Source organism: Argopecten irradians, unplaced genomic scaffold (assembly GCF_041381155.1).
Source record: "Argopecten irradians isolate NY unplaced genomic scaffold, Ai_NY scaffold_0845, whole genome shotgun sequence".
Classification (NCBI taxonomy): domain Eukaryota; kingdom Metazoa; phylum Mollusca; class Bivalvia; order Pectinida; family Pectinidae; genus Argopecten; species Argopecten irradians.
Window position 1 is genome coordinate 3,100 of NW_027188312.1, and position 23,792 is coordinate 26,891.

The window sequence follows — 23,792 nt, forward strand, 5'->3', positions numbered from 1 at the left end:
GGTTCCTTAATTAAAGACCATTTTATAGTGTGCATATATTACCATGACCATACAATTCGAAAACGTATGGATATGTTTTTAAGGCTTTCGAATGACATTATTTTCATGATATTTTTCTATAATTAATTTTTTCTTTGTTTTCATACCAAATCTGGCTTTCTGATTGGCCAATATTTTTTTTGCATACCACTATGAAAAAAAATCCGAGAGTGGCACGAAACCCCGACGTTATCGTGACGCCACAATAGAGACATTGACGTCGCGTATTGATTCGGAAAAAAAAGAAGCCCTTGAAAAACCACTATAATGATACATTTAAACATACTTCATTTTATCAAATAGAGTATAAAATTAATTATAAGTATTGATGTCACTATTTTTGAATTTTATTGGGTTATGAAAAAAAATTGTTTGCAAACTTTATGAGAATCCGCTACGCTGATTCACCCAGTTTGCAAACATTTTTTTCATACCCCGATAAAATTAAAAAAAATAGTGACATCAATGCTTAAATGAATTCGTAATTTTGTATTATACACATGTTGTTATTTCTACAGCGTTCCACTATAAGTAGCGTCGTGGAGAGAATAAGAACAACGTGTTTATTGTCAAACTTTACAATTCCCATAGGTGTTTTATTATTATTGTGTAAATTGCTTTCCAAATAACGTTTTACAAAGAAACAAAGGGTCAGTTCAGTGGTTAGGTAACATGAATAAAATATACCATGTAAGTGCATGTACAATAAATGCCCAAATTCTTATGAATTCAATTCAAGCAGTCGTGGTTAGTGTTGTCTTTATATTTGTAAAGTGCACGCGTTTTTTCTGGCCCATATCGTTGACAAATGAATCGGAGCATGACAAGTAGGTCATGGTAATATCGTTGACTAGACAATGTGTACCACATGCTATTCAATAAAATTGCACAAAAAATGACATCTTTGAACACAATAAATCTAAAATTGTGACCAACAACTGTTTCATGAATCTATCTCGTGAGAGATTAATGAATTCTGTATAAGTTAATTAAGTATTGGACAGACATGGTTCCATGGGTCATGATAAATTGTCGTACACCACAGGATTGAAAAGCAATTTGGAAATAATTTTCATCATGTATATGTATTAAGTATATTATCATTCTTGTAATGTTGATTTTGATTATACAAATTGACGAGGGCATTATTGACAATTTAATTACATTTTTTTCTACATTGAGCTACACCTGTATACATTTGATATACATTGTAAAATAAAATCGATATCGTAACGGTGTGTCGATCTATTACTGACAAAGTGATACACAATTAGATTTTGTATTAACGTTATAATGAACTTAAAACTACAAAGAAAAAAAATACAAACAGCCCAACAAAATCAATTTTATTGATATAAAAATGTAGAATATGCAATATGTAGGTATGTTAAAAGTGTTTTCATATCTAATGTAAACAACAAATAATACAACATAAACAACATCAGGAAATAAGAAATTCCTAGAAATAGTCATAGAATTAACAATAGATAGTTTGATTATAAACGTAAAAACTACAGCTCGTTTATCAATTTTAAATCAAAGAATGAATGTTTAAGATGTATGTTGTTATCAAAATAATTGCTTGGTTTTACAATCGATACCATGACCATATAAGGGAATAGATTATTTATTCGTGCGATATGTGGCCTAAATGTTTCTCGAAGTTATAGCATATTTATTACGGTGTGTCTAATGAATGAAACATCGGTTTTAATTTCTCGGAACATTTTGCTCTATTATCCTTGTACACTCTATCAATACAAATCTATGGTCCTTTATATGTTGCCCTAGTTTTAATTTGTTTTGAATTTGAATTGCTATTTTCGTCTAACGCAGGTATCCATAATTTCGATTAACAGTATCGATTTCACGTCGATAATCACCTCCCTTTATTTATAATTGATTTACAATGCTGTTATTATTTTCATATTATTTGTTTAAACTAAGATCCACAACAAAAAGCACATACGAGCATTTAATGACGTATACCATTCAACCATTAGCATTGGAAGACGGAGTTCCGTATGCTTCTTGAAAAGTTTAATTTGCAAACGAGCCAAAGAAAAACATGACAATGGTAAACACTCTATTCAACAAACTAATGATTTATTCTGAGCGAACCGGACACTTTTCCGGCCAAATTATAGACTAGAGTCAAATGAGTAACTTCTAACATGGAATAGTCAGTATAATAAATACAAGATCGAAATAAATGTCTACTGTTAAAATCCTCTGTAATTTATAATTATCTTTCTTATATTATATTGGCAACACATAAAGGCCATGGGCTAGGAGGGTCCCACATGCACCCCCCCCAAACCTCCGAACCAATATTTTTCTGAACCCTTATGACCCACTGATCACAAATCCAAATGTTAACATTGCATAAGTTGGGATGAACTTCCGGTTATGACGTCATCAAGATGGCCGCCATCTCGAATTTCACTAAAAATTGAAAAATAGTCATAACATTAACATTTTTCAACTGAAGTAGACAAATGAGGTATCAAAATGACCACAATAGAACAACAAATACATATCACGACCAAAAAATCCAATATATGTAGTGATTTCTACGCAGGAAATGAAAAAAATCGGATTTAAAGCTCAAAAATGGTGATTTTTCAGCAAATTTTTCATGTTTTGTTTGACGCAGCAAAAATGTTTCCCAACAACAATCTATTATTTCTAATAAGTTTTTTGACCACTTGTCAATCAGTTTAAGCAACAAAAACAACCAAAACCAATGTTAACATTGTATAGGTTCCGGTTATGACGTCATCAAGATGGCCACCATCTCGAATTTCATTGAAAAAGGAAAAATAATCATAACATTAACATTTTTCAACTGAAGTAGACAAATGAGGTATCAAAATGACCACAATAGAACAACAAATACATGTCAGGACCAAATAATCCAATATATGTAGTGATTTGAACGCAGGAAATGAAAAAAAAAATAAGCTCAAAAATGGTCATTTTTCAGCATTTTTTCATATTTGGCTTAACGCAGCAAAATTGTTTCCCAACAACAAATTATTATTCACAATCAGTTATTTGACCTCTTATCAATCGGTTAAAACAACTACAACAAAAACATATAGAAATGCAAAAGAGAATTGTTATACCATCATTTGGTTTACAAAACATCACCGGATGCGGCATATGATTGTTATTTTTTCCAAACTGCTAACACTACAGTTTCCTGGTGTCTTGGAATTTCCTGAATATAACATTGGCTATTGACGATTTATATCTTAACAAATTTGAATTTGAAGTTGGCTGAATATCTAAGTGGGACTTCAAAATAATTCATTTTCATGTTCGAAATTTTGTAGACTAGTAGCCTCTCAAACTGATTTATTACAGCAAAACGCTAACTAATAGCTATAGGGTATCAAATTAAAGTTCCGTAAATACCATGACACTTTTCGAAACATTTTGTGTCTTTTAGAATGAGCACATCCATTGTTTATTTACTGTGTATAACGCAAGGAAATATAAGATGGTTACTACAGTGTCACATATTTCTTTCACTAGTTCTTAATGCTAATCATTTTCGTTGTGCGGGCTTTCTCGCCAGAGTGTCGTCTTCGACCTCGGTGACCTGATGTGACATTACATTACCGAATTACCATCGTGGTTCTAACTTGTCAACTGTCCATGGTCAGAGTTAAGATCAGAAACATCGACTTCAGGGATGTGGGAGCTCTTCCTGTTTCCAACCTAGTTTCACCTAGATTCACATATCGTATATGATGTTCCAGACTTCCCCGGCATGATGGAAAAGGCACCAGATCAATATTCTGCGGAGGGTTGAGTTGGTTCTCCTTAATTCGTATGAAGCACAATTCCTCATTCTTGTGAACCTCAGTGACCATAGGTGGCACAGATGGATTCTTTGAGGTCATAAATGATGAGGTCTGCAGTGAAGTTTCACTCTTTGCCAAGTCTGGAAAGCACTTTAGAGAACTTTTTACTGGAGAGTCTTCAATGGTATTTTTGCGCATACACCAGATGTGACACAACCAGCACCTTCAAGGGAGTGGTAAAAGTCAGACCAATGAAAAAAAAACATTTATGCCCTCATTAATGACCTCGATGATATCACCTGTGCCATTTAAGGTTGCACGAGGGTCCACAAGATTGATGAATAGTACTTCATACGAATTATGGAGTTATGTGCTAAGGAGAACCAATTCCACCATTGGTAGAATGTGCATCTGGTGTAATTTCCATTATGCCGGAGAAGTCTGAAACAGCATATACGTACGATATGTTAGAATCTGAAAAAGATCCCACATCCCTGAACCTGTTGTTCCTGATATGAACTCTGGCCATGGATGGGTCATAAAAGACTAGAACAACACTGGTAATGCAGTGTCACATGAGCTCATCGACATCGAAGACGTCGATCTGGCTTTCGACGAATTGGATACTGATATCTCGAGTACTCTGATTCGGACTGCATGTACCAGCTACCAGATATGCCGAGTTTCTTCAGTGGATAGGTCAGTGAGGCGAGAAAGCACGCACAATGATAATGGTTATCATTGAAAACCAGTGAAAGACATATTAGTGACATTGTAGTAACCATCTGACATTTTGCTTATGCTATGCATAGAAAATAAACAATGAATGTGCTCATTTTCAAAGACACAAACGCTTTGCATGGGAACTGTTAATGATATTAACGGAAACACAGGCTTAGCTTAGGTTAGATTTGTTGCGCTATCAGTAGGTGTTGTGTTATTTTTGAGACGCTGCTAATCTACAAAATTGAGGGAATAACAATTATTCTTTTTTTTGCATTTCTATATGTTTTTGTTGTTGTTTTTGTTTTTACTGATTGATAGGAGTTTAAATAACTGATTACGAGTAATAATTTGTTGTTGGGAAACATTTCTGCTGCGTCAAGCCAAGTATGAAAAAATTGCTGAAAAATCACCATTTTGAGCTTAAAAGCTTATTTTTTTATTTTTTCCGTACAAATCACTAAACATATTGGATTATTTGGTCCTGATATGTATTTGTCGTTCTATTGTGGTCATTTTGATACCACATTTGTCTACTTTAGTTGAAAAATATCAGTGTTATGACTATTCTTCATTTTTTAGTGAAATTCGAGATGGTGGCCATCTTGATGACGTCATAACCGGAACCTATACAATGTTAACATAGGTTTTTGTTCTTGTTGTTGTTTAAACTGATTGATAAGTGGTCAAAAAACTTATTAGAAATAATAGATTGTTGTTGGGAAACATTTTTGCTGCGTCAAACAAAATATAAAAAAATTGCTGAAAAATCACCATTTTTGAGCTTTAAATCCGATTTTTTCATTTCCTGCGTAGAAATCACTACATATATTGGATTTTTTTGGTCGTGATATGTATTTGTTGTTCTATTGTGGTCATTTTGATACCTCATTTGTCTACTTCAGTTGAAAAATGTTAATGTTATGACTATTTTTCAATTTTTAGTGAAATTCGAGATGGCGGCCATCTTGATGACGTCATAACCGGAAGTTCATCCCAACTTATGCAATGTTAACATTTGGATTTGTGATCAGTGGGTCATAAGGGTTCAGAAAAATATTGGTTCGGAGGTTTGGGGGGGGGGGGGGGGTGCATGTGGGACCCTCCTAGCCCATGGCCTAATAAGATTCTATGTATCAAGCAACAAAATATATTGGACTGTAATTTTAAAATACATCTTTATTCATTTTAGCTTTTATGACAAGAGATATTTTGAGCTGAATTTTTATTATGCTTCTGTAAAATCATTTACGCAAACAATATAATTTCTACAAAGTATGACAAAACAAGCGATATAAACATTAACCATTACAATTGAAAAACATGAAGCAGTCAGCAAATCGTTTCCTCAATCAAACTTGCATACCTAAATCTTTATATACATCTAAATTAATAAAGAAAGACATTTCAGAAGAGACAACTCGAAGTCAATGCTGATATTATCAATAGAACAGACAAGTTTCAAACAGCCAAACCCTAATTACATAAAAAAAAAAAAAAAAAAAAAACCCAAAAAGAATAAGGAAAAAAGAACACAGGCCTTCTTTATTAGGAATCCCATTCGGTGGTGTAACAGTACGCCACATACAGTATGCAATGCAAATGCATTCGCCGCTTTACTTATTGAACTTTGACTCGGACTTTGTCAAATTCAGTAATAAACACATATAGTGTAAATAATTTTAACTATCCTGTTTATCTTATCTCCGCTGCATTTCTTACAATACCAGACATAGAGATAGACGGCATATGTTTTTATTAAACATGAAATATTTGCCATGGGCCCAGCTTCACGAATATTCTTTTACATTAGCGATGCTCCACCACAGACAAATACAGTAAACCCCCTTTAACTCGAACTGCAGGGGGCCAGGTCCATAGTTTGAGGAATGCAGGGTATTCAACTCATCCGAGGTTGGCCATCGGTACTCAGAAGTAGGCCACAGTCTGTGACGAACCTTGCATGTCAATAATGTTTGAAGTATTGTTTTCCAGCATTTAAAATATTTATAAGGGCGATATTCAATCGTAATGTTAATAAAATGTGTATTTTATAAAATTGCACGTTGTGAAATGCTGAAAATTTCCACAGTCTGTGACAAACCTTGTATGTCAATAACGTAAAAAGTATTGTTTTCTAGCATTTAAAATATCCATAACGGTTATTTTCAATCGTAATGTTAATAAAATGTGTATTTTATAAAATTGCACGTTGTGAAATGCTGAAAATTGCCACAGTCTATGACAAACCTTCTATGTCAATAACGAATTCAGTATTGTTTTCCAGCATTTGAAATATTTATAACGGTGATTTTCAATCGTAATGTTAATAAAATGTGTATTTCTTTTAAATGCACGTTGTGAAGTGCTGAAGAGAATTTGAAGTGCAAATGAGGCATGGTGAATGTCAAGTGCAGCATATTGATAAAAATTCGCCAATTCGCTGTTGATTAAATGATTTAAAAATAATGCATTAGCACTGTAAAAATTGCTAATGATGGATGAGCTCTGTCCTTTCAACCTTAACTTAAACTAAAACATTAAATAGGTTAGCAACAGTAGGATTGGAATTGAATACCGAAAACATAACGAAATACGGAGCCGTGCCTCGTTAGGACAAATTCGCATTTTCTATTAAAATCCAATTGACAACTTACTCATCCATACGATAGAAGCATTGTTTAAATGCATGTTTTGAAATACTGGTATGCAATTTAAATTACTAACAACAAATTAACGACAACTGCAGATAGGTGTTGCTGTTACCGTTCATCCATTAATACCCAAGGGCTTGACACAACACCTGTATAAACACGGACCGTGATATATACCCTTGATTGGTGAAGTCGTTTGCGACACATGTATTTATAAAACAATTCAAGGGCCGAATATCTGTTCAACGAATAGATGGTTTCTTTACTATGCATTTGACAGGAAGGGAATATATTTCTGTTCGAGGAATGAGGGGTATTCGACGAATAGCAGGTCGAGCTATCCGGGGTTTTATTACATAGATTATATCAGGGCACGGTCGGGACCATGCGATCAGTTCGACGAATGGGGGTATTTGAGGGATGCAAGTTCAAATAAGAGGGGTAATACTGTAGTATTTTTTCTCAATAAAAACAGGAGCAGACGAATAAGTATTTTTCTTCAGTTAAAAGTTACTTACTTTACACTATTACCTCCATTGAAAAATTTTAGCTTCAAATTTTACTTCAAATTAAAAATATCAAAAATAATTGGCGTTCCGAAAAATTACATCGCATTATGTCCTATATGGAATGAAATACTGATTGTGCATGCACAAAAGGCAAAATAAATCATTTTATATGATTATTGTGTTAAAAAAAATAGACATACATTTATGTGATGAAACACCAGTTATTGTTCAAGTGATGAGTATCGTTTATGCTCTGTCGGCGGTGGAGCATCTTTAAGGAAAGCACTGCAGATTTTAAGGAAGTTTCCATAACTTAGAATTTCACTTTACAACAACGGTGCTTTCATATGGAGGGGGGATCCTTTAAAGTTGAAAAATGTTCATGAAACTGGGCCATGATATATGTATTTCAGAAAATAATGAGACACTTTTTTACCGTAATTGATAAAATACCCGGTATACTCTAAGACTGAGTGAAACCTAGAACATGACTTATCGTCAGGAAAAATTGTTCAGTTCTCTTAGAATTCGTCCTCACACGTATACAGTGATTTGTAGTCCAGGTGTTTCTATCCACGCATTGGGGTTAAAGGTGTAAGTCCCAATTCCCTCCATGGATATGGTCAACTGAAATACACACAATAATATCAAAGTTTATAGGCGATAATCAATTCCAGTTTAAAACAAAAATGTAGACGAAATATGAACAGAAGTTCGTTTGTTCTTTATGAAATAAAAACACACATCAAAAGAACTAATGTTTATCCTATTATTATCATAATATATTTTACTTTGTTTTTGGTTTGGTTTTGATTGGCGTAACTTCTAAGATTAGTTATGGATGTGCTAGTACCCAGAGACAAAAAACCGTCCATCGGTCAGTACATGGTAACTGCATCCAACGGTGATGACCCAGAGGTGAAGGGCTTGTGGCAATATGTCGTATCCGCTAATGGTTAGCATAAATGAAAGGATGCTTGCCAAGGAATCAGAACGGTTTTCATCGAGTTATATTTCCAAATAATCATATGTACGCATATTACGTGTAGATGTGTTTTACTCATACATTTTCTCTTGTGGACATCAGTTTGGTTGGTTTATATTAGTAAAACGTCCTGTTAACAGCCAAGGTCATTAACGACGTACCAGGTTTGTTGGTGGAGGAAAGCCGGAGTCAGTACCTTGCAACTGACCCAAATGAATTTGAACTCGCAACCCTGAGGTGGAGGGTTTGTGGTAATATGTCGAGACATTATAACCACACGGCCAGTGCATCAGATTGAACAAATAATAGTGTTAATGATACGTACCACTAGCATGTTTACTTAAAAAATTTCGACACTCAGGGAACATGGACTTATAATGTTTATTCATAAGTATCGATTGGCTTTCAACTTAGTTATTGAACATTTGTGATTCATTATTATAGAGGAGATAAGTCAGGATTAACGTAAACATGAGACGGGTCATTGTTTCATTTCTCATAACTGTTAATTACCGTTTGTAACTTCCATCCAGGACTTGCTCCGCCATTGTCGTGACCTATGTCGACTCTGGTCAGGGGTCCAACATCGTTCCAGTTCATCTGTAAACATTTTAAACATAGTTAAATTAATCAAATAAATATGACAAGGCAATTGGCCAACTAATTATCTTTACAAACAGTGATAATTAAACGATATAGCCTAATTACTAATATCTAGACAAGACATGTAGTAAATACAGCAAGGACATTAAATGAATTCTCTAAACATTAATTATTCCGATTGGACAAATTATTAAAACACAGTAAGGCGATTGGACAAATAATCTAACCTTGTCAATGCGATGGGCCGACTACATGAAACATGGCAATGGACATTGATTGAGCCAGACAATATCACAGCTAGGTTGTAAATTCTATAAAAACACATGTAGTTTATATGCCGACGAATTAAATGAACAAAGTAATGCGATGGGGCAACCAATAGACATAGAAAGGTGACTGACGAGTTACACAAAGAAACGAAACTTTGCGTCTCTGCAACAATATCGTTTATTGGAAATACTGAGTTGGAATCAATCAGAAAAATAAAATAAAAGGAAGTTAATTTACCCAATTCGATTCCGATATTCCTACTTCAAACTGCATACTGGTTGGCATAGTTACTTGTTCTGTCCCGTAGGCTCCATACATTCGCACCCAGACTGTTGCATCCGTACCAGCAAAGAAAACATCGGATGTGGTCCAGTAAAACGTGTACCGGATGATTATAGGTTTACCTGGAAATGAAATCATAAACTTTCATATGTGGATATTAAGGATTGGGGTATTTTACCCGAGGGTCACAATAGGTAGTAAAACCAGAGGCTTGCCGAGGGTTTTACAATATTTTGTGATCCCGAGAGTGGAATATCTCTTTCTCTTACTCCAGACAGGGAGATCCGTAATTTTATCAATTTGCACTTGAGATACAAAGTGGTACACAGGGTAAGAGAATCCTTCACTCTCTAAGGGGGGATACAGAAGATCTCAAAGTCTCGTGTTTGACAACTCAAGAATATCTTACCCCTCCGGTTGATATTCTCTTGTATCATTCTCAAAGAGGTGAATATTCTATTAATCCTTCATATACACATATAACAATGTTTTTGCTCATATCTTGACGTTTTTATTTTCAATTTCGCGATTACAATGTTCCCCCATTCCGAAATCTGCAACTGTACATAAAGTACAGCCTCAGACAACATAGGTGTATTGAATGGGATAAATCAGTATTTCACCGATAGGTATGAAAGATACATAAAAGCTACTTCTGATGTCAACTTTGTTAAGAAAGAACTGATAAGTAAGGATTTTCATTCAATTATATAAAATCACCAAATATCAATGGATTTCCTAGGAAAACGATCCAAAGAAATTCACCAGTTTGCAAACAATATAAAGGCATATGAGGAAGGCAAGTTGCATTATAGTAAAAGGCGACCAAATGCGGGATCCTTACTTCTGTTTTTCGTATATAAGTACAATGATTTTTCATTTCTACATGTGTTAGGCGAGTTGAATACCCATTGCTAAAAGAAAACCTGAGTCAATGGAGAAGGACAAAAGAGATACAAAGTCAAGGGAAACGTCAGGAGACAGAAGTCATTTTTCAGGAAGAATAGAAATTCACTTTCTCAGCCTTCTGTGGCCTTGCAATTTGAGGCAGTATAGTTCTAATGCACTACCTACAGAACCGTAACGATAATTTATGTCAGTAGCCAATAAATATGTGAAATAACTGGTGGACACTTACATATCATATCAATGGTCCCTAACCACGTGCCTCCTAAGAGACAGTTAAGCGTGTCGACATTTCCTCCCCTGTTGATGTAGTCTGCCACACAGGTATACGTGGCAACACCGCCTACTTGGAGAGTCGTCACACTAGGGTTACCAAAGTCAAGTAGTGGCGGGGTCGGACATGCTGGAAGAGAAAAATAAGGTTGATAATCAAACATTTATATAGCATATAACTTGCTACAACATTTTGCAATCTACGACTACAAAAAGTGAATATTTGCTGATTTTTGATAGGTTGTCATTCGTCTATTAAAATAAGAAAAAAACGTCATTACACATATCAAGTAAGCAAGAATCTATATAATAACCATAATCCATAGGAACTCAAAAAAAAAAAAATTCACGCGAAAGGACAATTAATAAATGAGCGCCGCCGCCAACAATATCAATAAATACAACAGCAGCAACATCAACAACCCTTGCCCCACGCCTCGCTATAAAATATATAAAATGATGTTTTAAAAAGAGAAAATAAATATTTATTTTAATCTGTTACCAGCTAAACTTAGTGCCGTGCATTGCATTATTCTGAAGTATAAATAAAGGTTCACTGAAATGGTTTGTTAAACCTTTAATGGAATTCCATAGCCGAGTCTGCGAATTAAAACACATTTTGTAAATTGATGGATATATCACGATGTCAAGTACATAACATTTAATCAAAATTGTATATTGAATAGAGATAATTCAATGTTTATTTACTTATCAATATTTCCACAGCTTTTAATAATTGCTCCCATATTAAATCCAAAATTGAAAGATATTGATTTCAATCCTTCTTATTCTGGGGACATGATCACGTGAGTATGTGACCGACAATTCATTGATAAAACATCCATAATATAAAAGAATATCAATGTATTTTATATAATCACCGAGAAAAATAATTTCTATTGGTCATTCTTACATTATACATATGTCACCAAAAGAAAAAATCATTTAAGTAATGATCTTTAATTAATGGTAACAACAAGACGTCTTTGTTATAGGTATTAGAATATCGTTCCTGCTGTCAATGGAATACATTAAATATTTGTGTCCAGTATTTAGTACAAGGTCACCAAGGACTAAACTCGCATAAATACAGATATAAGGCCTAAATGACGTCATATATAACAAAAATTGCTCTACAAAAGTTTCAATATATAGGTGTTCTGGTCCTGGCTCAAATTGATCGTCGGCGACCAGGTATAATCGCAAGCTAGTGTTTGAAGGTCCAGGGTTCAATTCCCGGTCTTGTCTCGCATTTCCCTCACTCATATCGCAAACTTTGTTTTAGGTGAGGTAAATTCTTGACATGGGGACAATCGAGCTCTGGATATGTGTCAAAGGTAACTGTTCTTACAGGTAGCTCAATCGGTAAACACCCGGCTAGTGTTCGGTTGTCCCGAATTGGAACCCTGGTCTAGCCGTGCATTTTCTAGATCCTATTTCTCGAGTACTAAATGCCATACTCGCATACATTAGCAAAAGTAGAGGTCGATGATCCCAAATCAAATAAACACAGATGTTTCAGCACAAAACAAGAAGCTGATCACGATCTCACTAAAACACGGGTACTTCATTGCCACTTCAGCGTATTTAAGCACAGCAGAAATTACTGGGGCCCAGGTATCTTTCGGTTGTATTTCCTTTCTTCGTATTTCAACACAATATAATTTGCTGGGTGCCTAGGTCTCTTTCAGTTGTTATTGCTTACGAATTCCCGCACAGACAGTAGAAACTACGTACTTGGGCCCAGTTCTCTTCCAACTGATATTACATATATAATTCTGTAGCGGGATTAGACTGGGTCGATCATCGGTGACCAGGTAGCTCAGTCGGTAGAGCACTCAGCTAGTGTTCGAATGAGCCCATGTTCGAATCCCGGTCTGGCCGCTACATTTTCTTCTCTCCTGTTACACTTCTCTATTTCAGTATAGTAATACAATGTTTCATGCCTTTTCAGTCAACAGCCAAAGCTCTTTCCAAAGATGTTGGGACCAACCCTATAAACTGTTTCCCGAGGCCGGAGTTCATCGGGTTGGTCCTAACACCTCGGGAAATAGTTTTGACTGTTGACTGAAAAGACATGAATCAATTGTGTATTGTTAGAAGTTGTTGGTAGCCCCATATATTTTTGGTTGTTATTACATATTTCAGCAAAGAATAATTTACTTCTTCAATTGATATTGTCTACTCATTTCAATACAGTGGAAATTACTACCTTCCCTCTTCCAAGACTTTCTCGGTTGTTATTACTTACGTATTTCAGCACAGTGGAAGTTGCTGGGCGTCCAGGTCTCATTTGACTGACATGTTAGGACATTGTAGTCAGTAGCGTTGTAGCCAAAATCACACTCATATGTGGCGTTACACCCGGTATAATCAGTTATGACGGAATGTTGTATGATTTGTGGTGTCACACAATCTAGTTTAAAAAAAATCATCAATATTTCGGTCTTATTGCAAAAGGATATTTTTCAGAGTAAATACACTTGGATGAAGATAACCTTCATGAAAATATGAATTTATAAATTAATAAAAGCATAATACTTTTGTACACAATTAAGTAGTAACCTTATTTCAACTTTTATGCGTCATCTTTTTTTTGTTCTGAATTTTTTGTTTGGAGCAATAAATCAATCAAAACTATTTTTTACAAGCTGGTCTGCTCATTTATATCATAAATATACTAGCAGGTTGTTCGTGAAAAAAGTTTTGTCTGAATAACAAGAGAAATGTTTAATGTACCTGTGAGTTTATTTGCACCTTTGCTAGACCCGCCTCCGCTATTCAGTATCTTTGTAAACATGGAACAGGTACCGGTCACGCTATCGTAGGTGAAGGACGCGCAATCACATGCGCTCGCCACGCACAGAGAAGCGCACCTCATCTGGTTCCGGATCAGTGGTTCTTCTCGTATCCAGGAATTAGTATGAGCATTGATGTCTACATTATTTACAACTTGGAAATAAGTTGATACCAATTCATCCTGCCCGGTCACTGGAACTAAATACAATTAATGTTAGAACAGAAGACCCCACACCATGTGTAGTAAAATAAACTAACTTGCTTTCACGATTACTAATTTTTGCGATTTACATTTCAAAATAAGTGCGCAGAGAAAACATTTTGCCGAGTAAAAGTTGAACTTAATTGTGATTTTTTTCTGACCAATTTTTCGCGATTTGTGTTTCAAAATAAATTCATGGAGATAAATTTTGAATGAATGAAAGTTTAATAAAATTGTGAACTTTTTCTCAATAAATTGTTCGCGAGATTCGTACGGGAAAGAAAGATGGTGTACAGTTATGTAATTAAAAATGATCTTAGAAAATGAAATTAGATCGGCTACGATAACTCACGATTTACACACCCGAATCACTTGTTATATCTTGATCATCTTGATATGATAAATAAGACACTTTTAAACCAATACCATGTGAATTTAGGTAAAAATGTTTTTAAAATGTGGAAATATTTTAAAATGACAATCTTTGTTTGTTATATAGTTTTTTTCTGCCATTCAGGCCGAATTATTATCTTAAAAATGCCCATAAAATGTAAATAAAATAATAAACATATAAAGCCATTTCGCGTTTCATTTCCGCGGCGTTGTGCCGAATTCGCGAAAATATACAATTATCTATGACTTAAAGATCGTTGCGGCATATATAAAAAAGTATTTACCAAATATAATTTTCCAAATTTGTTTACCTCGATAAACGAGGTCTATTTGTTACACCATTGAATAAAATACAAGACTGGCAAACTTAATTTACAAAGGCTGATAAGCATGAGGCATGTTAATGTAGTGATCAATCATTCGCCTTGAATTTTGTAAAATTGTTTTTCTTTTTTTTTTTTCAATCAGAGTAAATTATTTTAAATTACAAAATGTAAACTGCTAGTATGTTTTATTTGGTCAGTTACTAAAATATAAAAATATCTTCATCACATTTTATTCTTTGGAATAAAAAAGGAAAATCCAAACAACTTTAATATATATTACTAGATATATAGATATATATTCAGCTCTATGAACATTAGTCAAATACTAATAAAAGTAATAGTAACTTTACCGGTAACACTAATAGATATCCCAATAAGAATTGAGAAGAGTCGAGAGCTGTACAAACGATCCGGACATGTTACAGTCTCGTTAGAAGAACATCTTTGATAGTATTTCAATATATAATACACAGGTCATTGGTCTCTCCATTGTAACAGACACAAGACACAATATTAGTTGTGAAAGCTTTGTTGAAATATCAACGAACCAATCGATAGCATTACTACTCTCACAAAGATCGTACGAGTATATCAATAACTAACGTATATTAGTTTTACGTAGCTGCACACAGCTCAATTAATTTAGGAATACAAGCACGATAAATATATAAAAAGAAATTAAAAAAAAAAAAAAAAAAAAAGATACAAAACAATTAAAACCAAATAAAAGAACGCCAAAAAAGAAAAAAAGAGCCAAAATGACAGAATGATACATAATTAAACGACGACCCAATAAATAAGATTCAAACGAAAATACATTGATCAGAGGGATGTATAGCCGTTATCACAGCAGCAAATCAAGAAGCGAGTGAAATCGAGTAGTCAAGGAATGGTTAATGAAAGTTCATTTTCAAATGTATCAGCCCCGCGAAATGAGCGCTGCATTTAAGTTCAAGACCATACTTAAATACGATTTCCTGAGATTCTCCATTGTAGTAGAAGTTTATAAACTTTACACCAAAGTTGTTACAATTTACTTAATGTGGGTTTAGTTAGTAATTTATACTATTATCATCCATTACTATTATGCTTCCCTAGTACTTTGCATAAAGTTGTGGTATATGACGTAAATCTCGTTACAACCAAGGAAAGACATTTAAAAATTGACACGTTCGCGAGAATGTAGCGCAAATACACATGTACAGGGATCTTCTAAACTTTATCTGGAGTCCATACAACAATCAGGGCAACCAAAGTATTATCCTAATAAGATTCTTTTTATCATAGGGGAGCTGACAGAACTTAGTTTGTAAAAGTTTAATTAAACAAACGAGATTGTCACATTAATGAACAGTAAGAGGCCCGTAGCACACGAATTTTCTTGCATCTATGAACAAAGGAACTCACCAATACAAACACGTATTAGATCATCTCCCGCCCAAAAACATGCTTTATTGTATTTCGCTAGAGCTACCATTCTGTGAGGTTAGTTGAGTGCATCACTGGTCTCCGACATCAAGGTGGATCTCCTTCCTCGATTGTTTTGGGAGCTGTACACATAGTCTCTAGAGGTGCGTCGACTGAGGTGATCAAGACCTACCCGAGACCACTCAGCTATCCGCCAATCTAGGATCGTTGCAACACATTAGGTATGTTTCCTTAGTAATGTTCATACATAATAGGTCCTACTTATGTTACTCATTTCCACATCTTTCCACAGTCACAATGAAACTATTTCTGCTTTTCTGCACAGAGATACTGTCAACACCCAACTCTCTGAACCAGTTATACCGATGATTCGTAGGGCTCCTCCACATCCACTTGCCTCACAACACTCGGCATCCCAAGTCCAGTTGAAGGCACCATACTTTCCATCTTCTCTGCTACCAGATACTCCTGTCCCGCTTCCTTTCTTTGGCGCCATCCACGCCCGTTCTTATATTTTCCCAGCTTTTATTTGTCCACGTCAAGAAACTCACAACTACCTATGTATATGGTACGACACAAAGACTAAATGAAGAAACACTATTTTAGCCTATTGAGATTGTTTCCCGTTATTCGTCTTGTGTAAACTAGCAATCCAGACTCGTCTAATATATGCTCGGACTCGTCTCCTGCCAATTCTTCAGGCCCGTAACTAAGTAGTTTACACTATCATCCACCTTGCCTTTTTGGTACTCTATACATTCACTTACGTAATGCCCACACAAACATTTATTTGCTCTCCCTCGCCACCCCATCCATTTGCCCTTTCTTTGGGGTGTCCATAATTAGAACATATTTAAATACACTATCCAGTTTACGACGCCTCTACTGCCATCTTGCCCGGATAGCTTAATACTTATTTAGTAAGCGCCCATCAGTCAACACATGTTGAGCTATAAAAGACAGAATCATGCTTTACATTTGCTGGTTATCACAAAGTCTGCAAATTGGTGCACATCTGTCATCCCACATGCTACTAAGTTTGTTGATGAAGGTAATACGGCACACACTGATTTCAGCTAGATTACAGTCTCTGTGTCATCTCATGAACCAGATATCGCTCCATGTAGGTGCTTCTTTCAAGCATACACCTTACTGTGTAAACCGATATGTTTTCAGATACAGCAGGTTAAACTCTTCCTCGGAAGAGCTATAGAAAACTGGTCAACGTCATCTTAAACCATCATAAATCAGCCAAAAACCGAAAAACCTTACATATTTCGTCGGCATCCATCTTTGATGACCGTAATACATATTAACGGTCACCAGTGTGTGCACAGTGTTCTTTAGTAAACTGCCCTGCTTCTTCATGCTGTTTGTCAGGACTGTTCCCCTGCTTGTTCTTCCATCAGGAGTACTTCCTTCTGTATTTAACCTTCTACGTTCTCCTCATTCGTAGCAGTTTCATGACCTTGGCCTTGTTGTTATATTTAGTTTGCTTCATTCTCACGTCCTCTTCTCCATTTTCTCCCAAATCTTATGTCCACCTTTGCTTCTTTCACCTTAATTAGCAGCTTTGCTGGGCTCAACGCATAACTATTAAAACTCTTTTCTTGATGACCTTGTGATTTTCTGTCATTGACGTGGTCGGACGAAGTTGATCCGTTGGTAGTATCCGATGTTGATAAAATCCAGGTCTTGAATATTCCCGCGCACACCATTTCTGTCTATAGTGCCCATCCACTTTTCTTCACTATACACATCCTTGGTGGCAATATTAAGGAGCCTTTGAATGAAGTTATCAAGACTTTTTCACTGGTTACTCAGACACAATTCGGAATATGTCTTCTCCAAACTCAAATGTATGATTGACAACTGATCGCTTCGTCAGCCGTCTTCGTGCTGACTACGTGTCATCCATTGAAAGCTCTGATTAAAGGTTTTACCACATACCGTACATTTACTTGCTTTTCATCCATGTCCTGCTACTCGTCGTTTCCACATATTTCACCATCATATTCATTGCCACGGAGACAAAGATGACTAACACGTACTTCTTGGTGATTAAATGTATAGACGTGGCATGTTACCTCAGTTGAAGTCAAAAAATAGTTTCCTAGCATGTTAGGGATCTTTCATGCACATGGTACCACTCTCAACGCTTAAGTCCAGCTTATTTGGCATAGAACATAGAAATTGGCAGGCGGAAGGTCAGCATATACCGGGGTATGGTGGTTTTTCTGTGTTCAAGGGTCCTCGATATTGGGACAGGGTTCATGCAAATTACAAGGGGGTTACCAATTTTTAGACATTTTTAAATCGATCTTCATTTAAAGTCTCAGGAATCAAACCTCAAAATGGTTATTCTCATGTAGGGACAGATCCAGTGAACTGTTAATTGGCTTGTTTATATGAATGACGTTGGCCTTCATTCAAAGTCAAAATGGTGGAATAAATTCAAATCTTTGAACATCATCTCCTTAATTAGAGTCTTAATTAGACCTGATAATTTGTCTGTAGCACGCTAAGCACTACCAAGTTTCTTAAAATAAAATGACTGTAATTACTTATCAGATAAGGCCAAAAAAATATGTTTGTTTTGGGTTACATTGGCAAAAAAAATAGGGTCGGTCGGTCGGTCGGATTTTTTTTTGTGTTTTCCACTCTAAAATGATGGCCGGATCCGGAGTCCGTGATCAAAATCCCGACTTTTTAATATTTTTTCGTAGAAAGTGGAAAAAAATTAGGGTCAGGGGTAAAAAATTGGGGTCGGTCGGCAGGGTAACCCTATACAGACATTTTTTTGGCCTAATGTAGTAAACAAAGAGATTTGGAGAACTTAGATCAAATGTAAAATGTACAAACAGCAAGCAGTTAAAAGGTGGGACAAATAATTAACTTTTGCTTTTAATAATTTAGAACTCAATAGTGACCAATAATGTGCAAGGATCTCTTGCTGTTTCCATTCTTTTATCACACTGTACTGTAGTTGTACTGACATGGGGTGAAGAAACTGAGCACCATATATTTACTATATCCTGTTTACAAGGCTAAAAAATAATAAAACAATTACAAGATACTGTATACAATTTTAATACAATGGTATACATGATAATTTATCATCAAGAAGTTCATTTTACTTTTTACCTAAAAGTGAAACTTCATAGTAAATAAAATGAGAAAATATCTAAACTATAAAATAATAACAAATTGTAATTCAATAAATACGAATGAACACAATCAGACTTTCCTTCTAATTTCCTGTGAAAGGATAGCACAATGTAGGAAAAACTCAATGATTCCATAAGAAAACATTTATTAAGAATTAAATTATCTTCTTAACAATATAATTGCATGATTGAAAAGTAAATATAATGTAATTATCTAACTTGTTTAATGTTGATGCTGGAACACCAATCTGAGCAGGTTTAATAGCTAAAGTTTCTTTTGACTCATACACCAGACCTAGACATTTTAACAGATGGCTGTCTACAGACAGAAAACTTCCGTTTTTACATACTGCAGAGTTGTCTCCCTTGTTGGTAGGTATGCATTGTAATATCTTTACTGTGGGAGTAAAAAATTATATTGTTTTTCTCTGAAATATTATCTTACACTCCTAAATACATGGCCTAACAATCAGTTTCAACACACAAGGGCAGATAACTCTGTAATATACAAGAATCTGCATGTTTGTTGATATTTTAAAGAAGCTTTCGTAGACTCATAACTTTACACCTGGTAATTCATATGTACTTAGTAGTTTAATGAAAGAAATTGATTAAATTTAGGAAATGAACTTCAATGTGGTTTAACATCAGAAATTTACATCTAAATCAAAGTAATTAAATTGTTAAACATAATGTAAAAGTAATTAAAATAGTGCAAGAAATGTACTACAAGAGTAATTTAATAGAAGAAATGTACCACAAAATTTATAGAAACAGACTTTTCAATATGAAAAACAGCTGGCCATATACATGTAATAAATACCAACAATGGGAAACATACAAGCAAATCATTCGGTAAAATTCATACAGGTTGAATTTTTTTGGGGGAAAAATAAATTCACTGGATGGGGGCATTTCAAAATGGATATTGAGATTTCCTGGTAGGAATTCCAACAAAGCATCACCATTCTGAATCTATGTTACATGTGCCTGTTACTCATGAATTAGAATTCTAGATAAATTGATCCTTTGGATTTTTAGTAAATTGTAAACAAAACTAATTTTATTTTATATCGAAACCATGCTAAATGTGCACCTTGTTATTTCTTCTTGCATCTTTACATGCACCAAAAGCCTTATATAAATAAAAAATCGGCATTATCCATATACATCAATGTATTACACTATACTATAGTGTTGAGTCATCAATTATAGTTATTTTGTAGTTGAGCACCATCCCGTTTAAATTCTACTAAAATATTTTCCGTGTTTAAAATTAAATTCTACATCAATATTCCATCATGCCTTTTGGTTTTGATAATTAAATGATAGCAACATGTCCCCTCGAGTCCTATAACATCAGTCTTTGAGAGATTTTTTCCTGCCTCGACCTCTTCCTCTGCCACGCCCACTACCCCGCCCACGTTTGGAAGGTTTCCTTGTAGGGGCTACACACTTGTTACAATACCAACTGTCTTCTTCTGGTTCCTTGTTAATCCCGATACATTCCCTACAAAGGAAGAAACATCCATCAACATTACATATTCCCTATAAGAAACAACCCTTTAATTCAGAATTTTATTCTTATTTGAGGAATTAACAAAACACAATAAAAGCAAAACAATTGATCGGTTCTATAACAATGACAATAATGAAAGAAAATGAAGATATACTTGAATCAGAGCAAAAAAATGAGTTTTGTTGTTTTAATCATTGGGTCATATTTTCACTATTTAAGATGTTATTTAAGTTATCTCTTACCAATGATACCAGTCGTCACAGATATCACAACCAACCATCGGACTGCCATCGTCTTGTCGTTTACAAGCGGGACAGATCCAGATCTTTTCTCCTGATGAAGCATCCTGAAATGATACATTTAATAGATTAACTTGAATCAGGTGACAAAACCCACACACCAATGTACATGTAGTGGAGAAAGTGTGATGTTACTCAGATAATTATTTCATCAGTAATATGTAGTAGTAACTGATTAACTGAACTATTATCACCATATTAGCAAATTTTCTTTCCACAGAGACAAAAACTTTATCATACTTATCCTAAAATGGTGAAACTATGAAAAAAAGACTTTATTTGTTTTTATCTCCTACATTTTACCAATCTGATTAAAACACAGATCCTTATAACCACTCTGTTCAATAGAGAATCTGACAATATCCCATAAGGGGTCACGTCCAGGTGACCTTTATACCATGTGTACTTCAGAACACATGCAGTTTCTACACCTTACAACATCAATTGAAATCGTCTTTTCGTCCAATTGAAATCGTCTTTTCGTCCCAGTAAACATATGCAATTAGCTTTGTTGTGCACTTCGGGCGAGATGACTACATACACGAAAATAATTTAGACAGCTTTTTCAAACTCTTTCGTCCCAAGTCAAGATTCTGGCAGTGCCAAGTTGATTGGCCATTTCAAAAGGTCATCTTGACGTGACCCCTAATTGGATGTTCTCAGATCCTCTTATCAAAGGTAGTGATAATAAGGATCTGTATTTTAATCAGATTGACATTTTACATTTATGAAATATGTTTGACCAGAAGGATAACTTACGATGAAGCTTCCAATTGTCTCTGATGTGACAGTTCTTTGCAGGGCTGTCTTGGCAGACACAGCGGCCTGTGATGCAGTTCCAATGGATGGTGGTGGCATCGGTGGGATAACAGGGGCTTCCTTGATGACCAGAGGACCCGGAGAAGGAGAGTGTGCTGGTGTGGGAGTAGGGGATGGTGTTGGCGGCTTCGTAGGTGTTGGAGATGGTGAGGGCTGATGTATTGGTGACGGAGGAAGTGAAGGAATTGGGGAAGGTGTACGGGTCCGAGAAGGTGAAGGCGTCTTCACCGGAGAGGATGACATTGACTTGGAGGTGAAGGCTGAAGTGGGTGGGGAGTTAACCCCTGGGCGGGGAAGGGGAGTATTCACGCTGCTTGGTGATGGGGAATGTTTAGGACTAGGAACGGGAGAAGATTTAATGGTAGGAAAACTCTAGGTGGAGTTGGATTCCGGGCAGGAGGTGGTGTTGGAGTCTGGTGGCGGCGGGGAGAGGGTTGTGGTGTCAACACTGGTGGTTCCTCAATCATCTCCATTTTGAGGACAGGTGGCCCTTCATAAGAACTTCGCTCAGGTGAATCTGAACCTACAAATTTCGGTACAGTTATAGCAGATTTTGGTGTTGGAACAGGAGTTGCGGGTTTTGGAGGAGGTACTGGAGAAGGTTCACGTTTTATGGGAACAGGTGAAGGAGTCTTCTTTACAGGTGAGGGTGTTTTGGCCGCGACTGGTGCTGGGGATGGTGTTCTGGCTATGGCTGGTGGAGTTGGAGGTAACTTTTCTGGCACTGCCTCCTTCTTTACCACAATATGGCTAACATCCTTTTTGGATTTACCCTCTTTTTTACTGGATTTACTGCTGCTAGATGACTTTGGCGAGTCAGATCCCCTCTCCTGACTCGATGGAAGAGGAGGCATAGGTTTGATAACCCTACAAAAACAGAGTACATTACAAACAATAAAATTACTTTTTTCAATTTGGATATTGTGTATCAAATTACAGCACAAATATAACATCAATTTCAAAAGTGTGAAAAAACTCAAGTTTCCTTTTTAGCTCGCCTATTTGAAGAATAGGGAGAGCTAAAGTTGTCATCCCGGCGTCAGCGTCAGCGTCGGCGTCCCATTTCATGTTAAAGTTTTTGAGCAAGTTTCTGTTTCGTCAATTGTTTAAGCTTAAGTCATCATAAATGTTTATGATTTTATTTTCCTAATGTGTATGGATGCTGAACGTGATAATACAACCAATTTAGGGCCCTTTAGGTTTTTTTTTGAGTCTGTTAATTTGTCATATTTCCATGTTTTAAAGTTTCTATTTTGTCTATTGTTTTAAGCGCAAGTTTCATATGTTTTTGTCCTATTGTTTAAGCTTTAGGTTTTTTTTTGAGTCTGTTAAGTCATCATATAAAGTTTTTGTTTATGATTTTTAATCAAGTCATCCTATGATTTTATTTTCCTAATGTGTATGGATGCTGAACGTGATAATACAACCAATTTGGGGCCCTTTAGGTTTTTTTTTGAGTCTGTTAATTTGTCATATTTCCCATGTTTTAAAGTTTTTGAGCAAGTTTTCTATTTTGTCTATTGTTTTAAGCATAAGTCCATCATTAATGTTTATGATTTTATTTTCCTAAGTGTATGATGCTGACGTGAATAAATCCAACAATTTGGGGCCTTTAGGTTTATTTTTGAGTCTGGTTAATTTGTCGTAATTACATGTATAACATAGTCCAATACTTGAACATCAACTTCTTCTGAAAAGGCGAGCGTTGCTGTTCACCAACACGCTATGTTTATGATAAAATCCATTCATTTTTTTTGGAAGACTCAAATAGTCTAAGGTAGTAA

General features: G+C 35.4%; 3 protein-coding genes across 3 annotated transcripts; all 3 read right to left on the bottom strand.

Moving 5' to 3' along the window:
- Window positions 1-6,093: 6,093 nt before the first annotated feature.
- LOC138313691 (uncharacterized) lies at window positions 6,094-16,700 on the bottom strand. The gene is made up of 7 exons (XM_069254032.1): window positions 16,568-16,700; window positions 13,796-13,993; window positions 13,308-13,472; window positions 11,016-11,186; window positions 9,833-9,999; window positions 9,236-9,322; window positions 6,094-8,364 (listed from the first exon to the last, which is right to left on the bottom strand). The coding sequence occupies exons 1-7, from the start codon at window positions 16,698-16,700 to the stop codon at window positions 8,272-8,274; spliced, it is 1,014 nt and encodes a 337-aa protein (XP_069110133.1). The 3' UTR covers window positions 6,094-8,271.
- A 3,478-nt stretch (window positions 16,701-20,178) lies between these two features.
- Window positions 20,179-22,286, bottom strand: LOC138313690 (transcription initiation factor TFIID subunit 3-like). Its single transcript, XM_069254030.1, has 3 exons — window positions 21,949-22,286; window positions 21,133-21,236; window positions 20,179-20,881 (listed from the first exon to the last, which is right to left on the bottom strand). The coding sequence occupies exons 1-3, from the start codon at window positions 22,249-22,251 to the stop codon at window positions 20,731-20,733; spliced, it is 558 nt and encodes a 185-aa protein (XP_069110131.1). The 5' UTR covers window positions 22,252-22,286; the 3' UTR covers window positions 20,179-20,730.
- Window positions 22,287-22,313: 27 nt separating this feature from the next.
- On the bottom strand, window positions 22,314-22,907 carry LOC138313689 (uncharacterized). The gene has a single exon (XM_069254029.1). The coding sequence runs from the start codon at window positions 22,860-22,862 to the stop codon at window positions 22,314-22,316; it is 549 nt and encodes a 182-aa protein (XP_069110130.1). The 5' UTR covers window positions 22,863-22,907.
- Between the last annotated feature and the right edge of the window lie 885 nt (window positions 22,908-23,792).

Bases quoted from the DNA above. Each gene is read 5' to 3' on its own strand.
- LOC138313690 (XM_069254030.1), bottom strand. From the start codon at position 22,251: ATGTCATCCTCTCCGGTGAAGACGCCTTCACCTTCTCGGACCCGTACA. The intron at 21,237-21,948 runs GTAAGTTATCCT...GTATCATTTCAG, and splicing joins AGACAATTGGAAGCTTCATC to GATGCTTCATCAGGAGAAAA. The intron at 20,882-21,132 runs GTAAGAGATAAC...CTTCCTTTGTAG, and splicing joins TGTGACGACTGGTATCATTG to GGAATGTATCGGGATTAACA.
- LOC138313689 (XM_069254029.1), bottom strand. From the start codon at position 22,862: ATGCCTCCTCTTCCATCGAGTCAGGAGAGGGGATCTGACTCGCCAAAG.
- LOC138313691 (XM_069254032.1), bottom strand. From the start codon at position 16,700: ATGGCGCCAAAGAAAGGAAGCGGGACAGGAGTATCTGGTAGCAGAGAA. The intron at 11,187-13,307 runs GTAAGTAATAAC...TTTCTCTTCCAG, and splicing joins CTTCCACTGTGCTGAAATAC to CATGTCCGACCCCGCCACTA. The intron at 8,365-9,235 runs GTAATTAACAGT...TGTGTATTTCAG, and splicing joins CTGGATGGAAGTTACAAACG to TTGACCATATCCATGGAGGG.